General features: G+C 37.8%; 1 protein-coding gene across 1 annotated transcript; it reads right to left on the reverse strand.

The window, feature by feature from the left end:
• Window positions 1–740: 740 nt before the first annotated feature.
• Window positions 741–12,641, reverse strand: kctd2 (potassium channel tetramerization domain containing 2). The gene is made up of 6 exons (XM_038283426.1): window positions 11,989–12,641; window positions 8,464–8,572; window positions 8,297–8,388; window positions 8,066–8,161; window positions 6,190–6,315; window positions 741–1,370 (listed from the first exon to the last, which is right to left on the reverse strand). The coding sequence occupies exons 1-6, from the start codon at window positions 12,337–12,339 to the stop codon at window positions 1,341–1,343; spliced, it is 804 nt and encodes a 267-aa protein (XP_038139354.1). The 5' UTR covers window positions 12,340–12,641; the 3' UTR covers window positions 741–1,340.
• Window positions 12,642–15,240: the final 2,599 nt, after the last annotated feature.

The following is a 15,240-nucleotide window of genomic DNA, read 5'->3' on the forward strand; positions in this document are numbered from 1 at the left end:
TAAGATTACAAAGGCTGTCTTGACATTAAGCTGATAAAACTCCCACTGTGGGAAGTTTGCTTTACTAACTCCAAAGCCCTCGCCTCAGTGCAGGGGTTAGGCTTCTGAGGGTTTTTGTGAGAACAGAACAGTTAACGGTTGCTACACGTGCTGCAGACTGCAAGGGAACATTTGGTCGTCAAGCAGAGAAATGAAAACAGGACGCAGTGAATATCTGTACGAAAAATATATCACAAGGAGGCAGATTACGGACTGGCCATGACTCGAACCTTTATGCACAAATGGTGAAAAAGGAAGCTTTTTTTCATCCCTAAATACAGTATTTAGATATCCATTCATTTTAAGTAGAAAATTTTGATTCTAATACTATTTTGAAATTTTCTTTTTAGGTTCAGGAACACACCAGAAAGGTTGGAACCGAAAGCAAAAAAAAATAAATAAACGTGATAGAAACAAGGGAGGCACAAGCTCACACCCATGTTCACTAATGGATGTTCAATCTGGAAACAAATAAAGATATTTTTCCCCCCCGTTTAAATACACTCACCCACAATAATATGTAAATATAGGACAGCTATGATACATTAATCAGTAAATACACCATTCGCATTCGAAATTTCTTATATTTTCACCATGATTACTATATAAATCTTAATATGGATTCCTTACATGCCTGGACACCTTTGTGCACTAGTGGACCACGCCCGAAGGCGCAGCGGACACGAACCGCCACGAGGCGGGAGTCATCTATTTTCTTTTGTGTCGAAATATTCCCGATTTGCACAGATGGATGCATGTCTCTTTGTTCTTTTTCTAGAAGATGCTGCCTTTAGCCGCTCTGCCTCCACCTCAACCTGCCATGGAGTCTAGAAGAGGAGATCTGCTTCTTCAAGCCACTGTTTGCCTCTAAAATAAAAATGGAGTCCTTTTATTTCCTTCATACTCGCGAGAGGGTCCTGAGGAGTTTCTGCTCAATTGATCCAAATCTGTGACAGATGGCGAACATCCTATCTGATAAAAGCCGATAAAGCAAATACAGTTTTATTCTTTACATCCATCCAATTAGATCAACACAGATTCATCGTCGCATCCTGAACCGCAGAGAGGAGTATCCCTCACTTGTCGCATCTTTAAACAGGAGAAGGAAGGAGAAGAGGAAGGAGGGGCCGCCTTGCAACAGTGAAAAGGAGGAGGAGCCAGGCGGAGCCTCCGCTGTAGAAAGGCACGCCGGAGGAGAGGGGAGCTGACTGATCGCTGCCGTCCTAGGATGGATGATGAAAACGGGTGTGTGCGCTTCTGTTTTTGATGGTGCTCTTATTCTGCTCTGAGGCGGCGTCTCCTCACATCCGGGAGCCTCGTTCTTGAAGGATCTGAGGGTTAGAAAATAAAAGTTTCATTAAAATAAACATTCAGTTTTGGCATCATACAGTACAGGGTTCCCGCAGGTCCTTAAAAAGTCTTAAAAGGCATTGAATTCTTCAAAATAAAACTAAGACCTTAATTGGTAATAAAATGTCTTAAATCAGTCTTTCGTAGGTCTTAATTTTTAAACATAAATAGGATCATTTTTATTACGATTTATTTTTGTATCTAAATAAAACATTAAAATTGACAGTTTTATTTTTTTTTATTTAAAAACAATAATGGCTCTCCATTATTGGTTCCGTTCCGATAGAGGAACCAATAAAATCGTTGTTGCGGCCGGGACATTTGGGAGATGCGCATTAACTTTTTGTCTGGAAAATATGAGCAAGTGTAAATGTAACGAAAAGTGGCTCCAGCCAAGAGTTTTCTCCATGGCTAAAAACAGGGAACATACATGAGGCACAGTGGATTTTGTACAAGAAGCAATTCAAGCTCGGAACAATGGGAATTAAGGCAGTGGAGTCGCACATGCGAAGCTCGAAACACAAATCGTCAAAATCGAGTTACTGAGAAACAGCCGGTATTTCTCAGTTTAGTTCCACCCTTGTCTCTGCAACGCCTCCACTTATCACCAAATCAAACATACTGAGAAAATGATACAAAGAAAAATAGCTGCAAAAAAGACTTAGCACTGGTTATGTTGTGGCTTTAAAACTGATTTGTTTTGTTCCCTTCTTAAACAAAAATTGTGAATTCATTTAAATAATTTTTCAAATATATCTTTCATTTGTGTGTTTTTAGCTTTCTTCCTGTATGAGAAGCTTTTCAAAATTTAAAACATTAGTGCAGTGGGAAATGTTAAAATAAACCTTTGGGTTAAGTTGTCGCAAGCAGGTTTTTCTTGTGTTTCTTGTGAATTTGGTCTTAAATTTTTATTTTAAGTGGCATTAAAAAGTCTTAAAAAGTCTCGAATTTAACTTGCCTTATGCTGTAGGAACCCTGTAATATGCAAGGTGCTTCTCTCTGAAAGATCATTTAGTGACTCCATTCCTGCCAGGTATTGAGATACCCTGGGTTTTAAATCAAACTTGGACGCACCACCTTTAGTTGTTTTTGCTGCAGTAGGGCTCTTATGCTGAAATCATAATAGTCAAAAAAAGACATAGGACCCCCAGTGAAATATTAAATAAAATCTAAATTATAAAATGTACATATATTGATGTTTATTTTTTGTTTATTTAGCTGTGGGAGATATATTTTTTGTTTAATAATTAAAGAAAACCGAAAAAAAAACAGCATTTCTGGTTTTACAAGGTAAAATTATGTGGCCATCAGACTTTACAATGCCAGATTAAGTCATTTAATCTAATTTTCTCTGGATTTATTGTCTAGATTAACAGATTTTTATTTGCATTTATTAATATATTTCTGCCTTTTATTTTACCTATTTATTTGTAAAATTGAACATTTTGGATGGAGTAGCTTGTCAACATATAACTAATTTCTTCTTTGGATCAAAAAAGTATATTCTTATTATACCTTATTACTAATCGATTCAATGATGGTGAGCTGGCCTGGTGGCTCTGCAGCAAAATGTAAAGCACAATGTGCTTCACATTCTGCATCAGGGCCTTTTCTTAATGTTAAATCTTTTCTTGTGTCTCCAACATTCACTTTTAAGACAAAAAATGTCTTCATGTATTTTTTTTGTTTTGTTTTTTCCAGTGAGCCAGATATCTTTTCTACACACCCACTATTAAACCTGCTATTGGTCTGGTGATTTTAGTTTCTGGATATTTCCTTTAGCATATAGTGATCTGATTCTGTTTCATGAAGGGAAATGGTTAATTTTAAGTCAACGTCACACCAACTGGAAGATAGCTCCGCCTACGTGAAATGTAAGCCAGGCTGAGCAAAGCACCGACAAATGTAGGATAGTTTTATAGGTATTTAATGAGGCCTTTTGCCTGTTCAGCACACCTTCAGGCAAAGACAAGAGACATACGGTAATTGTTTTGGGCATCAAGTCAGTAGAGTATCATTACTTGAAGGCAGAAACGCATAAATCTGCAATAATGCCCACACTTTCCAGAGACGGATGAAGTCATTCTGAAACCTTTTAAAACTATAAAAGCGGGTGGGTGAATAAAATAGATAAACGGGAGGAGAGTGAATATCTGAAGCATTTTATAAATCAGGCTGTGTATTAGCACATTGCTAGCAATTCTGTTTATAACCAAATATTTTCAGAATTCTAAAGGAAATCAAGCTTTTTTAAACTAACCATAACCATAATAACTGTTTGTTACCTTCATACAGAGGAAACAACAGTTAGCTCCTATTTTTAACCTTCATGTTCAGCTGCTCACAGCCTGCCTGTTCATCTTTTATATTTTTTTAAGACTTGTTTTCGATTTTGGGAATATAATAAACTGTTTTCCATCCTCTAAATAGATCAGATAATGTGCGTCTTAACTGCATAATCCCAGATGGCGACAATTAGCCTTTCGATAGACGTATTTTGTGACCAAAATGAGCATGTCAGTTAACTTCCATGATTGATTGACAGGTCGTATCGCGTCTAATATTTTGAGATCTCTTTAAATCTTTATAAAGTTAAATATATCTGCATAGAGACAGCAATTTGAATTGAATTTGTCAGCAATAAGGTATCTCTGAAATTAAAATAATTGGAATTTATGTAGATAATTAATGTTAAGCCTATATTATATGCTGATTTGTCCAGATTTAACTTACTGTAATATTGTGTGTAAGATAAAGCTCAGCACACACACAATTTTAGTAATTATTTTGTTAAAAAAAAAAAAAAAACATAATAAAAATAATTCTTAAAGGTATAGTGGAGGAGGTTCTTTTTCCGGGTGGATCACCAAAATAAGTGGTCCTCCTAATTGTCAATCATTCTGGTGAAATGTTTACGTAAGGCTGTCCTATGTGTTCGTCCCCATTTTCACTAACCGGTGGTGAGTCTGACCTTTTGGAAAAATTGCAAATCTTCTTTTGCAATTTTTAAACAGAGTGCGCACGAGGAGAAATGGGCTCTTGCATGCTCTAAGATGCATTTAATAAGCGTTCTCTCTCTGCAGCAGGTACAGGGTTGTGCATGGGCATTTTTTTTAAGTGGAAAATCCTCCACTTTGCCTTTAAGTTCAGTTTTCATTAAAATATCATGTAGCAATATTACGGACTGAGTATGGAGATAATATGAAACGATCATCAATATTTAGCTGCAAAAAAGTCTGAAAATCATTTTGCTTTATAATATATATTTTAAAATTTAACTAGATTTAGGACAGTACAATACAAATAGTAAAATTGTTGTATGTTGAATAATTATAACCTACAAGTGGTTTAATTTGGTATGTTACGACAGAATTGGTATTTACAACCTAACCATTTCGTAAAAGTGAAATTGTTTTTTATTAAATAAAATATATTCTTTTCAACATGCGCTATAAAAGAAAAATGTATTAACTGGTGTGTGGCTCTTTATTAGGGGTGTAAATAATATTCGTTTTGTATCGATGCATGGATCCAACAGCCGACGATCCGATGCATCGACACGTCCGCAAGAGAATCGATTAATGGTTTTTTTTTTCTCCGGTATATTTTTATCCATTTGCTCCTGGGCGTAATTCTCCCTCCCGTGCTGCGGTGGCGCTAAACCTATTTTGCCCTCCTACCTCGCTTCCTGGTTACACTCTTACAGCAGTGTGTTGCAGTAAACTTGACACATACATTTTTTTATTATGCTCAGTATTTAAACGTGGTCTGCGCTACACACTGTGGGTCTAGATACGGCCGAGGCGGTGAGGAAGTGGGGGGCGAGTTTAGTCCGACGACGGAGGGACATGAGGGCCAAAAAGGGCGGGGATCCAGGTGGAAAAAGGATCCCAGCGTTCTTGCGCACCTCGCTCTTCTAGCGGGTCAAACTTCACGAGTTGTTTTCTGCAATTTCGGTCATGAAAACAAAACAAGCCGGCCTCCTGTCAGCGGCACTGTTGAGGAGCAGCGGAGCGTCTGTGGAGGGGGCGGGGACGCCTGGAGCCGAGGTATTGAACTGCACTCATTGTCTGATTTTGTGCAGTATTTTTTTATGCAAGGCGCAGGGGTATTAGTATTTTTCAGTAAATGAGCTTTTAATAGGAATAAGTGGAGTGCAACTTCTCTACTTCTGTTATTTTCTGTAGTTTCTCAAAAAAAAAAATGCATAACGATATTACAGCTTTCAATTACTTATTTCAAATTTGAAACATTGTCTAGCCTGTAAAGGTGTAAAAAAACAAACAAAAAAAACAAACCAATTAATCGAATCGCATAGTGGTGTATTCTTGAGTATCGAAAATAATTGAATCGTTGGGTCAGGAAATCGATACTGAATCGAATCGCCATGATGGATGTGATTTACACCCCTACTCTTTACATCAGCATTTTTAGCTTTCTACCACACACTTTCATATTGTTTTATTTTCTTATATTGTATTTTGTTTTAATCATGGGAAATGTGACATAAATCAATAGAAAAAAAAACTCACCAGACTAACAAACTTCATCAGTCACGATCACAACACACAATGTAAGAGAACTGAAATTCTGAGTAATCATACATTTGTAATCTGACAAACCTATGAGTTATTTTAAGTAGCATGTATCTAGTATGTAGTAGGCTAGTATGAAGTCCTCACCAGAGGAAAAATTTGGTATTTAGATTTTTTACAGGATGTTTCTTCATTTTTTAAATTAAAGCTGATATTTATTATCTACATATTCCTCCACCAAACTTAAAAACTTCTGAACACTAACCTTGGCTTTCTCCGTCGGCTCGATAACGATGCCGTTTGTAGAGTTGTTGAGCTCCCGGGAAACGACGCACAAAAATTCCGCCTGGTCCTCGTTTCCGTAGTTGTAGGAGGAGCCGATACTGATGAGCTGAAGAGAAAGAGATAAACAGCTGTACTAGGGCTGCCACAACGAATCGATAAAATCGATAAAAATCGACTTTTAAAAGCGTTGGCAACGAATTTAATCATCGATTAGTTGTGTCGCGCGATTAATGCGTCATCCGCCGCCGCCGTCATACCGGGGAAGAAAAAAAATATGGCGGAGCGAGTCAGCGCCGCAGTTGCAGTGTTGCCAACTCAGCGACTTTTCAGACCCCTCCGGCGACTATTTTTTTAAAAGGCGACTAGCGACAAATCTGGCGACTTTTTACGGTGTCACTGGCGGCTTTTGGAGACTCTTACGTGAAAGCATGTATCGTTCCTACTCTTGTCCTCAAGCGGCAGCTGCTGCCGTGGGGCGCCTCCCCCATCCCAACGCCTTTCTCCCTCTCCCACAGGAATCCCTCTCAGCGCTGCAGTCCGAGCCGCAGGATTTTAGTGAGGAGTTTACCCTCAGCGTCCAGACTGCAAATGAAGCGCGCATGCCCCGGGATTGACGGCGCAAATTGATCACAATAATTAAAATAGCCTGCGCTTTGTAAAGTGAAAAAACTCGTAACATGCAACTTTTGTAAAAAACAAATGAACATGGCACGGAAGCACCACTGTTATGACGCAGCACCTGAAAAGAAAACACGTTGGAGCCTTCAATGGCAGTGAAGAGAGCTGATCAGCAGGATGAGTAACCATGTTTGTTTCATTTTAAAGTGGGGAAACGTAAGTTAGTTTCTCAGGTAGCTCATCTGATGCTTTCCTTAGCTTGTTAGTAGGTTACAGACAGTGATAAGGTTGGCTACTTATTTTACTTTTAATTTCATTTGAATTAGCTTAAGCAGCGTTTATATTTTCTTTATAAATAAATTAATTTGCAAATTATGAGGGCAAGGCTTTTAAAGTTTAAATCTTCTGTCAAAGATAAAGTAAAGAAGATCCTGCAATTTATGGAAGTAAAGCAGAATAAAATCCAGCAAGATCAGTAATATGTCAATTAATTATATGCCACATTCCCATGTAAATATCTGTCTTTGGAGGATGTGTTTTTTAGCACCCCTAGAATTATTTTATTCCAAATACAATTTATAATTTGAATCACAGGGCTATTTTTATCTCTATGGTTCAGTATTTTCTCTAGTAGCAACTTTAACTGCTATACTTTCCTGTCTTAAAAGGCAGAACTCTTCTAGTCTAAAAAAAACTCATTTGTTGAAATGGGGGGACCTATTGTTTGAACCCCTTAGGGGCTTTTAAAAACAAAAATGTCTCTTTTTGCGCTTTATGAAACAAAGTACCCTATATTTTGTGGATGTACAGCTACATTTCTCATGTAGGTTTGCGTAGTTTTAAAACAAACATTTATTTTTCATATTGCACCAGTACAGTTAATGAGAAACCTGTACTTGTGTGCTTGTTTGTTCTGTCTAAAATGTTTATTTTGAAATAAAGAGGTTAATATAAAAAAAAATATTTTGTGTCCGATTCATCGATTAATCGAAAAAATAATCGGCCGATTCATCGATTTTCAAAATAATCGTTAGTTGCAGCCCTAAGCTGTACTTTTATGTGTTTCTTTTTTTACGTCTACCCTTGACATCACTGTCGTAAAAACTCCTGTAGTATATATGGAATGACCTCTAAATGCCTTGAAATGTTGGAGTTCACTTATTTTGGTTCAAAACTGGAAGAAAATCTTGAAGCAATATCGACAAGAAAGGCCAAAACCAAAGCCTCTTTATCCGCACCTGCTCAAACTTCCAACCGTCCGACATGGTTGAGACCATCTGCGTGAGTTCCTCCTCTTGGCACTGCAGTACTCGATAAACATGCTTCACAGGGCCCTGAGGAACACACACACACAGGCACACACACGTTAACAATCGTCCGAAAGCAAGCACACCATTATTTCTGTTTTTTCACCACAGATGAGCATATTTAGCTGCTCGGTTGCCGTCGCCTGTTTGGTCTCACCCTACCTGAGATGTTCGGTTCTCGTTGTCCCGTATTCTCTCTTTCACCAGCCTCACCAGGGAGGCGATGTTGTAGAACTCGGCTTCTTCGAGAACGCCTGAAAACATAAGTGCGTGTAAGAAGATGATCGAATTGATGGCAGCGTTCAGTGACAGATGCTCTTCTGCGTTACCTTCCTCAGCCAGGTTCTTATCCATGATCAGCTTTCCATGTCGAAGGTAATTCAGGATGGGGCCAAAGTAGGTGGGGTCCCTGTCGATAAGGTAGGCTCCAGTCTCATCCTGTAATCAACAGCAACCATCTGTGTTTTTGCTCTAAAAAGCAGTATAAATGGACTGCATGGTGTCTGTATGGTCGTGAGGACCAAATAAAGATGGGTAATGGTATCAAGTTTGTATGTTTGATATATTTATGAGGAAATAAGTAGAAAACCTTTTCATTTTCCCCAATAATTTACTGGAGCACCTTTTGACTTTTTTTTTTTGCATGTTCTTAAAATGACCAGGGTAGACTAGAATGGTGAGATCTCCTTTTCCGAGATCCGACACAAAGTTACTGTTCAAACCACATGGTCTAGCCAATATGTCCCCTTTTCAAATCCCAACTGGGTTTTCTAAAGAACTGACTACCACTAACAATAACCCAAACCTACCATTAAGCCCAAGCATGCATGCACATGCAGTTAAAGTCTGGATATAAGAATATCTGCTGATCAATGCCAAGATCATGTATGTGAGTTTTAGAAATTGAGACAGGTCAAGAGGTCTTAAAACCTGCATTTCTTATGTGAATTCATACATAAAAAACAATGGGAAGCTGATTGAAGTAATTGCAAAAATAGTTTAATTTAATGGGGTTTTTTTTTGAGAAAATTGACAAATTTGGCACTAAAGAATATCAGGTTTCGGCAGAACAGCATCATAGAAAATTATTCCACCAAACAAAAACATGTGGTATTATTTTTTTAAGTTAAAGCTTAAAATTCTCACTAACATTTGGTTTAATACATATTCTGCATGGGTTAAGTATGCACTTACAGTCAATTATGTCGATTTTTTAGATAAAGGCAATTTTAAGAAGTTTCTCAAAAGACTAAGGATTGAGAAAATAATTGATTCCTAAGGTAAATTAAACATGGTTTAGTTAATCTTGAACATGCAAACGATAATTCAAAGACCAAGCGCTTATGGCTGAAGCCCCAGAAAAGAACTGCAACTATAAAGCGTAGGAAATAGCATGAAAATCTATTAAAAGCACACCCCTCCCTGCCAGGTGATTTGCTGTTCTCTGTGGGATGTACAGTAATTCACAACCTCTGGAACATGCAGTTCCCGTCTAAACCAGAGAGTGGCAGCAGTGATACCATCACGTAAAATATCCTGCCTTGCAGAGGTTTGAGATGTGAAGCCATCAGATCATCACTATAGCTGAGTCAACTGTAAGAAGAAGAAGAACCCAGCCCAGGTAGAGCGGGTCCTTGAAGGACGCAGCCGCTAAAATCGAACACACCCAATATCATGTATCTGTTCTGCCCAGAAACCAAAGCAGGTGAGTCCAATCTGCACAGTGAATTCAATTGTGCAGATCGGACTCATCTGGTTCAGTGGATGGGCAGAAAGAATACATGACATACAGATGACTTGATGGCTCCACATCTTCCACCTCTGCTACTTAAACATTTTTAAAGGTTAGTATATCAACCAAAAAGTTAAAAGAATACAGCAATTAATTATTTACAAAAATATACAACAATTAAAGAGGACTACTATAGAGTTCATGCTGCTTGTCCCATTTAATGTTTATGTTATGTAGAGCCATACATTCATTTAAACAGCACCAATGTATACTGTACATATGTGCATAGATTTATTAGCAAGAGGCTCATGAAAATCTGCTATATCTTCAGTGAATTATTTGGAAAATACAGATGCAGTTTCATTGTGATCAACATAATTGACCCAGATCTGGTTTCGATGCCCATTAATTTTCGGCCACCCCTCAGAGCACACGGGGCCCTGCCTGGTCACCCCTGTGACCATTTCCTGGAATCACCACAGCTTTCAAATTTTGGTCAAAATTCTTGTTTCTTTTCTAATTTCTGGTTTATTGAGACTAAAATTAGATGGCCACAATGCAGTGAGAGCAGCTGGCATGGAGGTAACAAATCAAGGTATAAATGGAAATTAACTTAAAGGCTCTTTTTTTGGCCAAACATGACTATAAACTCTCATTCTTGTCATTTTCTGAAACTTGGCAGCTCTGGCATACACTATGAAATACGGTACCAATGCAGGCTTGGGCTTTTCAAAATAAAACCGACAAATGTAACGTTTATTAAATAGAATTAGTTATCTACATCCCTTTGGTCTCAAAGTGTTTTATGTACTTCTGTGAATATGGATATAAGATAGTTATTTTAATATTTTTTATTTGTTTAGTGTTTAACATGGTTAATTTGTGCACTTTATTTCAGAATGCGCATTTTTGCACCTGAGTTTCAATTGTTGTTAAACCAGAACTTTGTTTCCAGTTACCGATTTCACTTCGGGAGATAGCAGAGCACCTTTAGATGTTTCTCACAAGAAGTCATAATGGTCTAATATGGAATTTCAAAATGAAATTTCTCATTCTCCGGCTTTTTCTCCGCCTCAAGCTTCTTTTCTGAAAATACGGCTTTACGATCAACCAGAAGCAGTTCTGTGCAAACATGCGGAATCAGTTATATCTGATATCATTTATCTGACGGAATTATTTTTTATAAACTTTAAATGCCATGATAATCACATTTAATGAATTATAATGCCAATTAAGGCTTTTATTTTTAAATAATAACAATTTAATGACTTTTATTGATTTCTATTGACCTGTGAAAACCCCGTTACAGCCACAGTCCTCCTCCAAACTGTACCAATAACCAGGAATCAAAACAGGACCTAAAATACGTACAGCTAAACAAAAACTACTAAATTAGTGCATCCAGAACTTCAACCCCCATCTTTCAGCAAGTCTTTTTGGCAGTGGACTTCAAACATTGGGAGGAGGCCTCGTGGAAGGCCCAGGACACGCTGGAGGGACTATGTCTCTGAGCTGGCCTGGTGTCATCCCCTCTTTTGAGGGGCTTTAAGTTGAAATTCCACATCAGCCATTGTTGAGCTCTGTTGAGAAGTATCCAGGGGTGCCCTACTATTACCCTGAAATGAAATCGGTAACTGGAAACAGGGAATTTCTGAGCAATAGTCACAGATATTTGGAGATATAATTTGGAGATTCCACATCAGATCTAGATTATACAATCTGAGAAGCATGTAGGGGTATTTTTATCAACCTGAAGTGATCAGTAACTGGAAACAAAGTTTTGGTTTAAAAACAATTTAAACTTAGGTGAAATAAATTGGGATTCTGAAATTGAGTGGACAAATTAACCATGAAAAAACAATAACTACATAAAAAAACATTGAAATAATTATTTATATATCCAAATTCACAAAAGCACATAGGAAATATTTTATAGACCAAAGAAGTTTAAATTGGACGGTCTTATTTTGAAAAGTCCAAACCAGGGTTGGTACCGTATTTCATAGTGTATGCGTGACCGATAAAAATGCCACTGAGGGCTTGTTTGACCAGTCTTTACCGTTACTTTACTGTTCCAATAAAATAAAAAAGAATAGAATATAGAACATTTAATCCCACTTACTTTATCTGAATCAAGGTCCGGGTCTTCTTGACACAATCGAAACAAAAAAGACTTTGGATCCCTACATAATGTCTGTTTGGTCGTAATAAAGTAGGTCCCACCAACGTTAAGCCGAACCCAGCGTGAGCCCGGCTTGTCTAACGGTTCGGACGGTGAGCCCGAGTTACTCTTTAGCGGGAAACCGAACACCGACCTACCGCTGCATCCACTGCCGGGGCTAAGCTGGTTGCTGCTCCGCGGAGGAACCATGAGAGTGGGCGACGCTAAGCGCATCGAGCCCCGAACGTCTCGATGATCGGGCTGCTCTATAGTCGCTGTTCCACTCGGTTCCACCACATGCAGTTCAGCCATTTTCCCCCCTTCTAAACGACACTCACGGCAGCACCGCTTAGCTAACGACCCACTGCGGGGAAGCAGCTTCTCCAAACGGACTGGTTGTAAACAGAGCGAGGGGATTGTTCCCCGAGGGCATCAGGGCGTTGCCGCCTCCAGACCAGAGATTAGAACACAAGTAAAAACATCAACAGACGAAAGACTTCTGCAGCTCTACCGTTATTCAGCTCTTTCTAATATATATAGTGCTCATTTTTTGCTATACTAACGTTATTCAGAGAAAGACATTTCTTCCGGGTTGTAACATGATTACTGTTTACTTCCTCTGTGACGTGTTTTTTCAAAATAAAAGCACATCCAAGGGAGTGCAGGTTTCCTTTCCTCCATTAGAAAAAAAAAATCAGAAATTGAGCGGAAAAAAATTATCAATTAAATAAAAACACGTATTACTATGGCCAATGGATATGGAGGACCAGCTCTACCATATTTAAAAATAAATGCAGAAATAAATAAAGGATCAATAAATAAATAAGCAAACTATCAGCTGTCTCCCAAAATACAATAAACCAATAAACAGTGTTGGGAAAGTTCTCTTTCTACGTGAACTAGTTCAAAGTTCAGTTCACACATTTTAAAATGAACTAGTTCAGTTCATAGTTCATAATTCAAAACCAAAAACGAACTAGTTCATAGTTCTTTTATTTTTTTTTTTTCATATATTGCTCAATTACACCATAGCCTACTGTAGAACGACAGACAGCAATTATTTTATCAGTTGTAACTCTGAAACTGTGCGTCAGATTTCATCTTCATATCCAGTTTTGAATCCTTATCCAACCAGGGTTTACATTAGCATTGAGGGGACAGCATTTCCCCATTGTTGCTTTAACGCTTTGTTGCTGTCCATTCACTTCACACTAGTAGCAGCTGCAGCTTTCACCCCTACAGTATATTCTCAAAAACATCAGGAAAAATGTGCTGCTTGAATGGTCTTTTTAATGAGGAATTATTAAAAGAAAAATAGGAAAATAGTCTTTAAGGTGCAAATGTTTTTTTTTATTATTTTAATAATTTTTTCCATTTGAAATTCCATTTCAATACATACTAAAAAGGAATCCTGGAATCCTGGAAAATTATACCAGGCAGGTTTAACAAACAAGTTACATGGATAGTAAAACCCTCAAGAACAGGGGTCTTCTATGTTTTCCAGACCAAGGACCCCCAAACTGATGGCGAGATGGAGCGGGGACCCCCTAACTATATATATTGTATAAAATTGTGTCCTATAGTCAATCTATTACAGATGGAGTAATGTAAAGAAATTAATTTCTCCCTGGGATTATTAAAGTTTTTCTGATTCTGATTCCTGGTTGTTGTGAAGGAAACGGTGCCCAGCTTGAAAGAGCTCCTGTGTGTCGCTGAATGTGTGCATTGATGACTGAAAGACATCTTTTGTCTCCATTTTTCTGTTTACTACAGTGTGTTGATTTCATGTTAATGTGGATTTAAAGACATTTCAATTAGTGGGGGGGAAAATTGCAGGGGGGGGATATAAAAATATCAACTAACCATGCAGACCCTCATGCAGTACCTCCGTAGACACCCTAGGGGTCGCGGATCCCCTGTTGAAGACCTCCGCTCAAGAAGATTTTACTAACAAACTGAGGGACCAGACTGAGGTAGGAATTTAAGGTTACTGAAGTGCGGATTTTTTTACTGAAAGCCGGCGGGCCACCTGGTCATAAAACTGTTCTAAGTGATCATACTGCTGCTTTGTCGCCTCCACGGTAGCCTCCATGCTGCTATGGATTCCACGCCGCATTTTGTTTTGATGACGCACGCGGCTGTAGGCTACGACGCTGGTAGCTGCTGTTGCCAGATTGGGTGTTTTTCCCGCTACATATTAAGGCCTGTTTACGGTTTGATTTAGCCGGGGTTTCGCCTGGAGGGCTCTATAGAAATCTGGCAACCTATTGAACGGAGCTGAACTGAGAGAGTGTGCCGTTCACAGACACCAGAATGAACGAGTTCGCAATAACGTTCACCAGGCAGTAATGCAGTACGTTCAGTTCACGTTCGCCCAAAATATGAACGAGTTCATGAACTTTCGTTCAATGAACGCGTTCAGGCACAACACTGCCAATAAATGTAGGTAGAAATTAAATTATACAGTGAGACATAAATGTATATATCTCCTTTAATTAGCTTCTTTGTTTATTCGACTTTGTAATAAATGCCTTATTTACTTATTGTCCTTTATAATATTCAACTTTATTTAATAATGACTTATTTTTTAAGTATTTATTTGTGTGCATGTTATAATATTTTTGTCTGTTTAATTCTTCCTTTGTATTTTTTGTTACCCTATTTATTTCTTTGATGCTATTTATTTCTGCATGTCGTTTTTACATTTCTGTATGCATTTCTGATATATTTTGCAAATGAAGAAGGGCTGTTTTTTAGAGGGTCCATCCACCTTCTCGAATAGCATTGATTTATTTGTTTCATTTGTTTATTGTCTTTTTGGGGGCAATTAATTGTATGCTTGTTTATTTATTGAGCATTTATTTATTTCTGTATTTGTTTTTAAATATGGTAGAGCTTGTCCTCCATAAATGGAAAAATGTTTTGGTATAAAAGTTTTATTCTGGCCTACAAAATCATTATCCAGCAGTTATTGATACACAGATATAAATATGATGTCGTTGTAATGAGCGAATGTGAAACAGTTCAAAAGGCTTGAATGTACTTGAAAGGCACTGTAGATATAACTTTTAACTGAGTAAAAGCTTTTGTAATGTTAAACTGATAAACTTTTTGTTGACAACTTACAGATATTGTACTTACAACATTTTCTTTTTTTTCACTATGTTAATGTTCTAGAAATGATTCATTGATACAAGTAATTGCCATTTTACA

Source organism: Cyprinodon tularosa, unplaced genomic scaffold, assembly GCF_016077235.1.
Source record: "Cyprinodon tularosa strain WSP-4 unplaced genomic scaffold, ASM1607723v1 ctg194, whole genome shotgun sequence".
NCBI classification, from domain to species: Eukaryota; Metazoa; Chordata; class Actinopteri; order Cyprinodontiformes; family Cyprinodontidae; genus Cyprinodon; species Cyprinodon tularosa.

Coding starts and splice junctions, on each gene's coding strand:
- kctd2 (XM_038283426.1), bottom strand. CDS start 12,339: ATGGCTGAACTGCATGTGGTGGAACCGAGTGGAACAGCGACTATAGAG. Junction 6,316..8,065: donor ACGGTTGGAAGTTTGAGCAG/GTGCGGATAAAG, acceptor CTTTCTCTTCAG/CTCATCAGTATCGGCTCCTC. Junction 1,371..6,189: donor AGCCGACGGAGAAAGCCAAG/GTTAGTGTTCAG, acceptor TCTAACCCTCAG/ATCCTTCAAGAACGAGGCTC.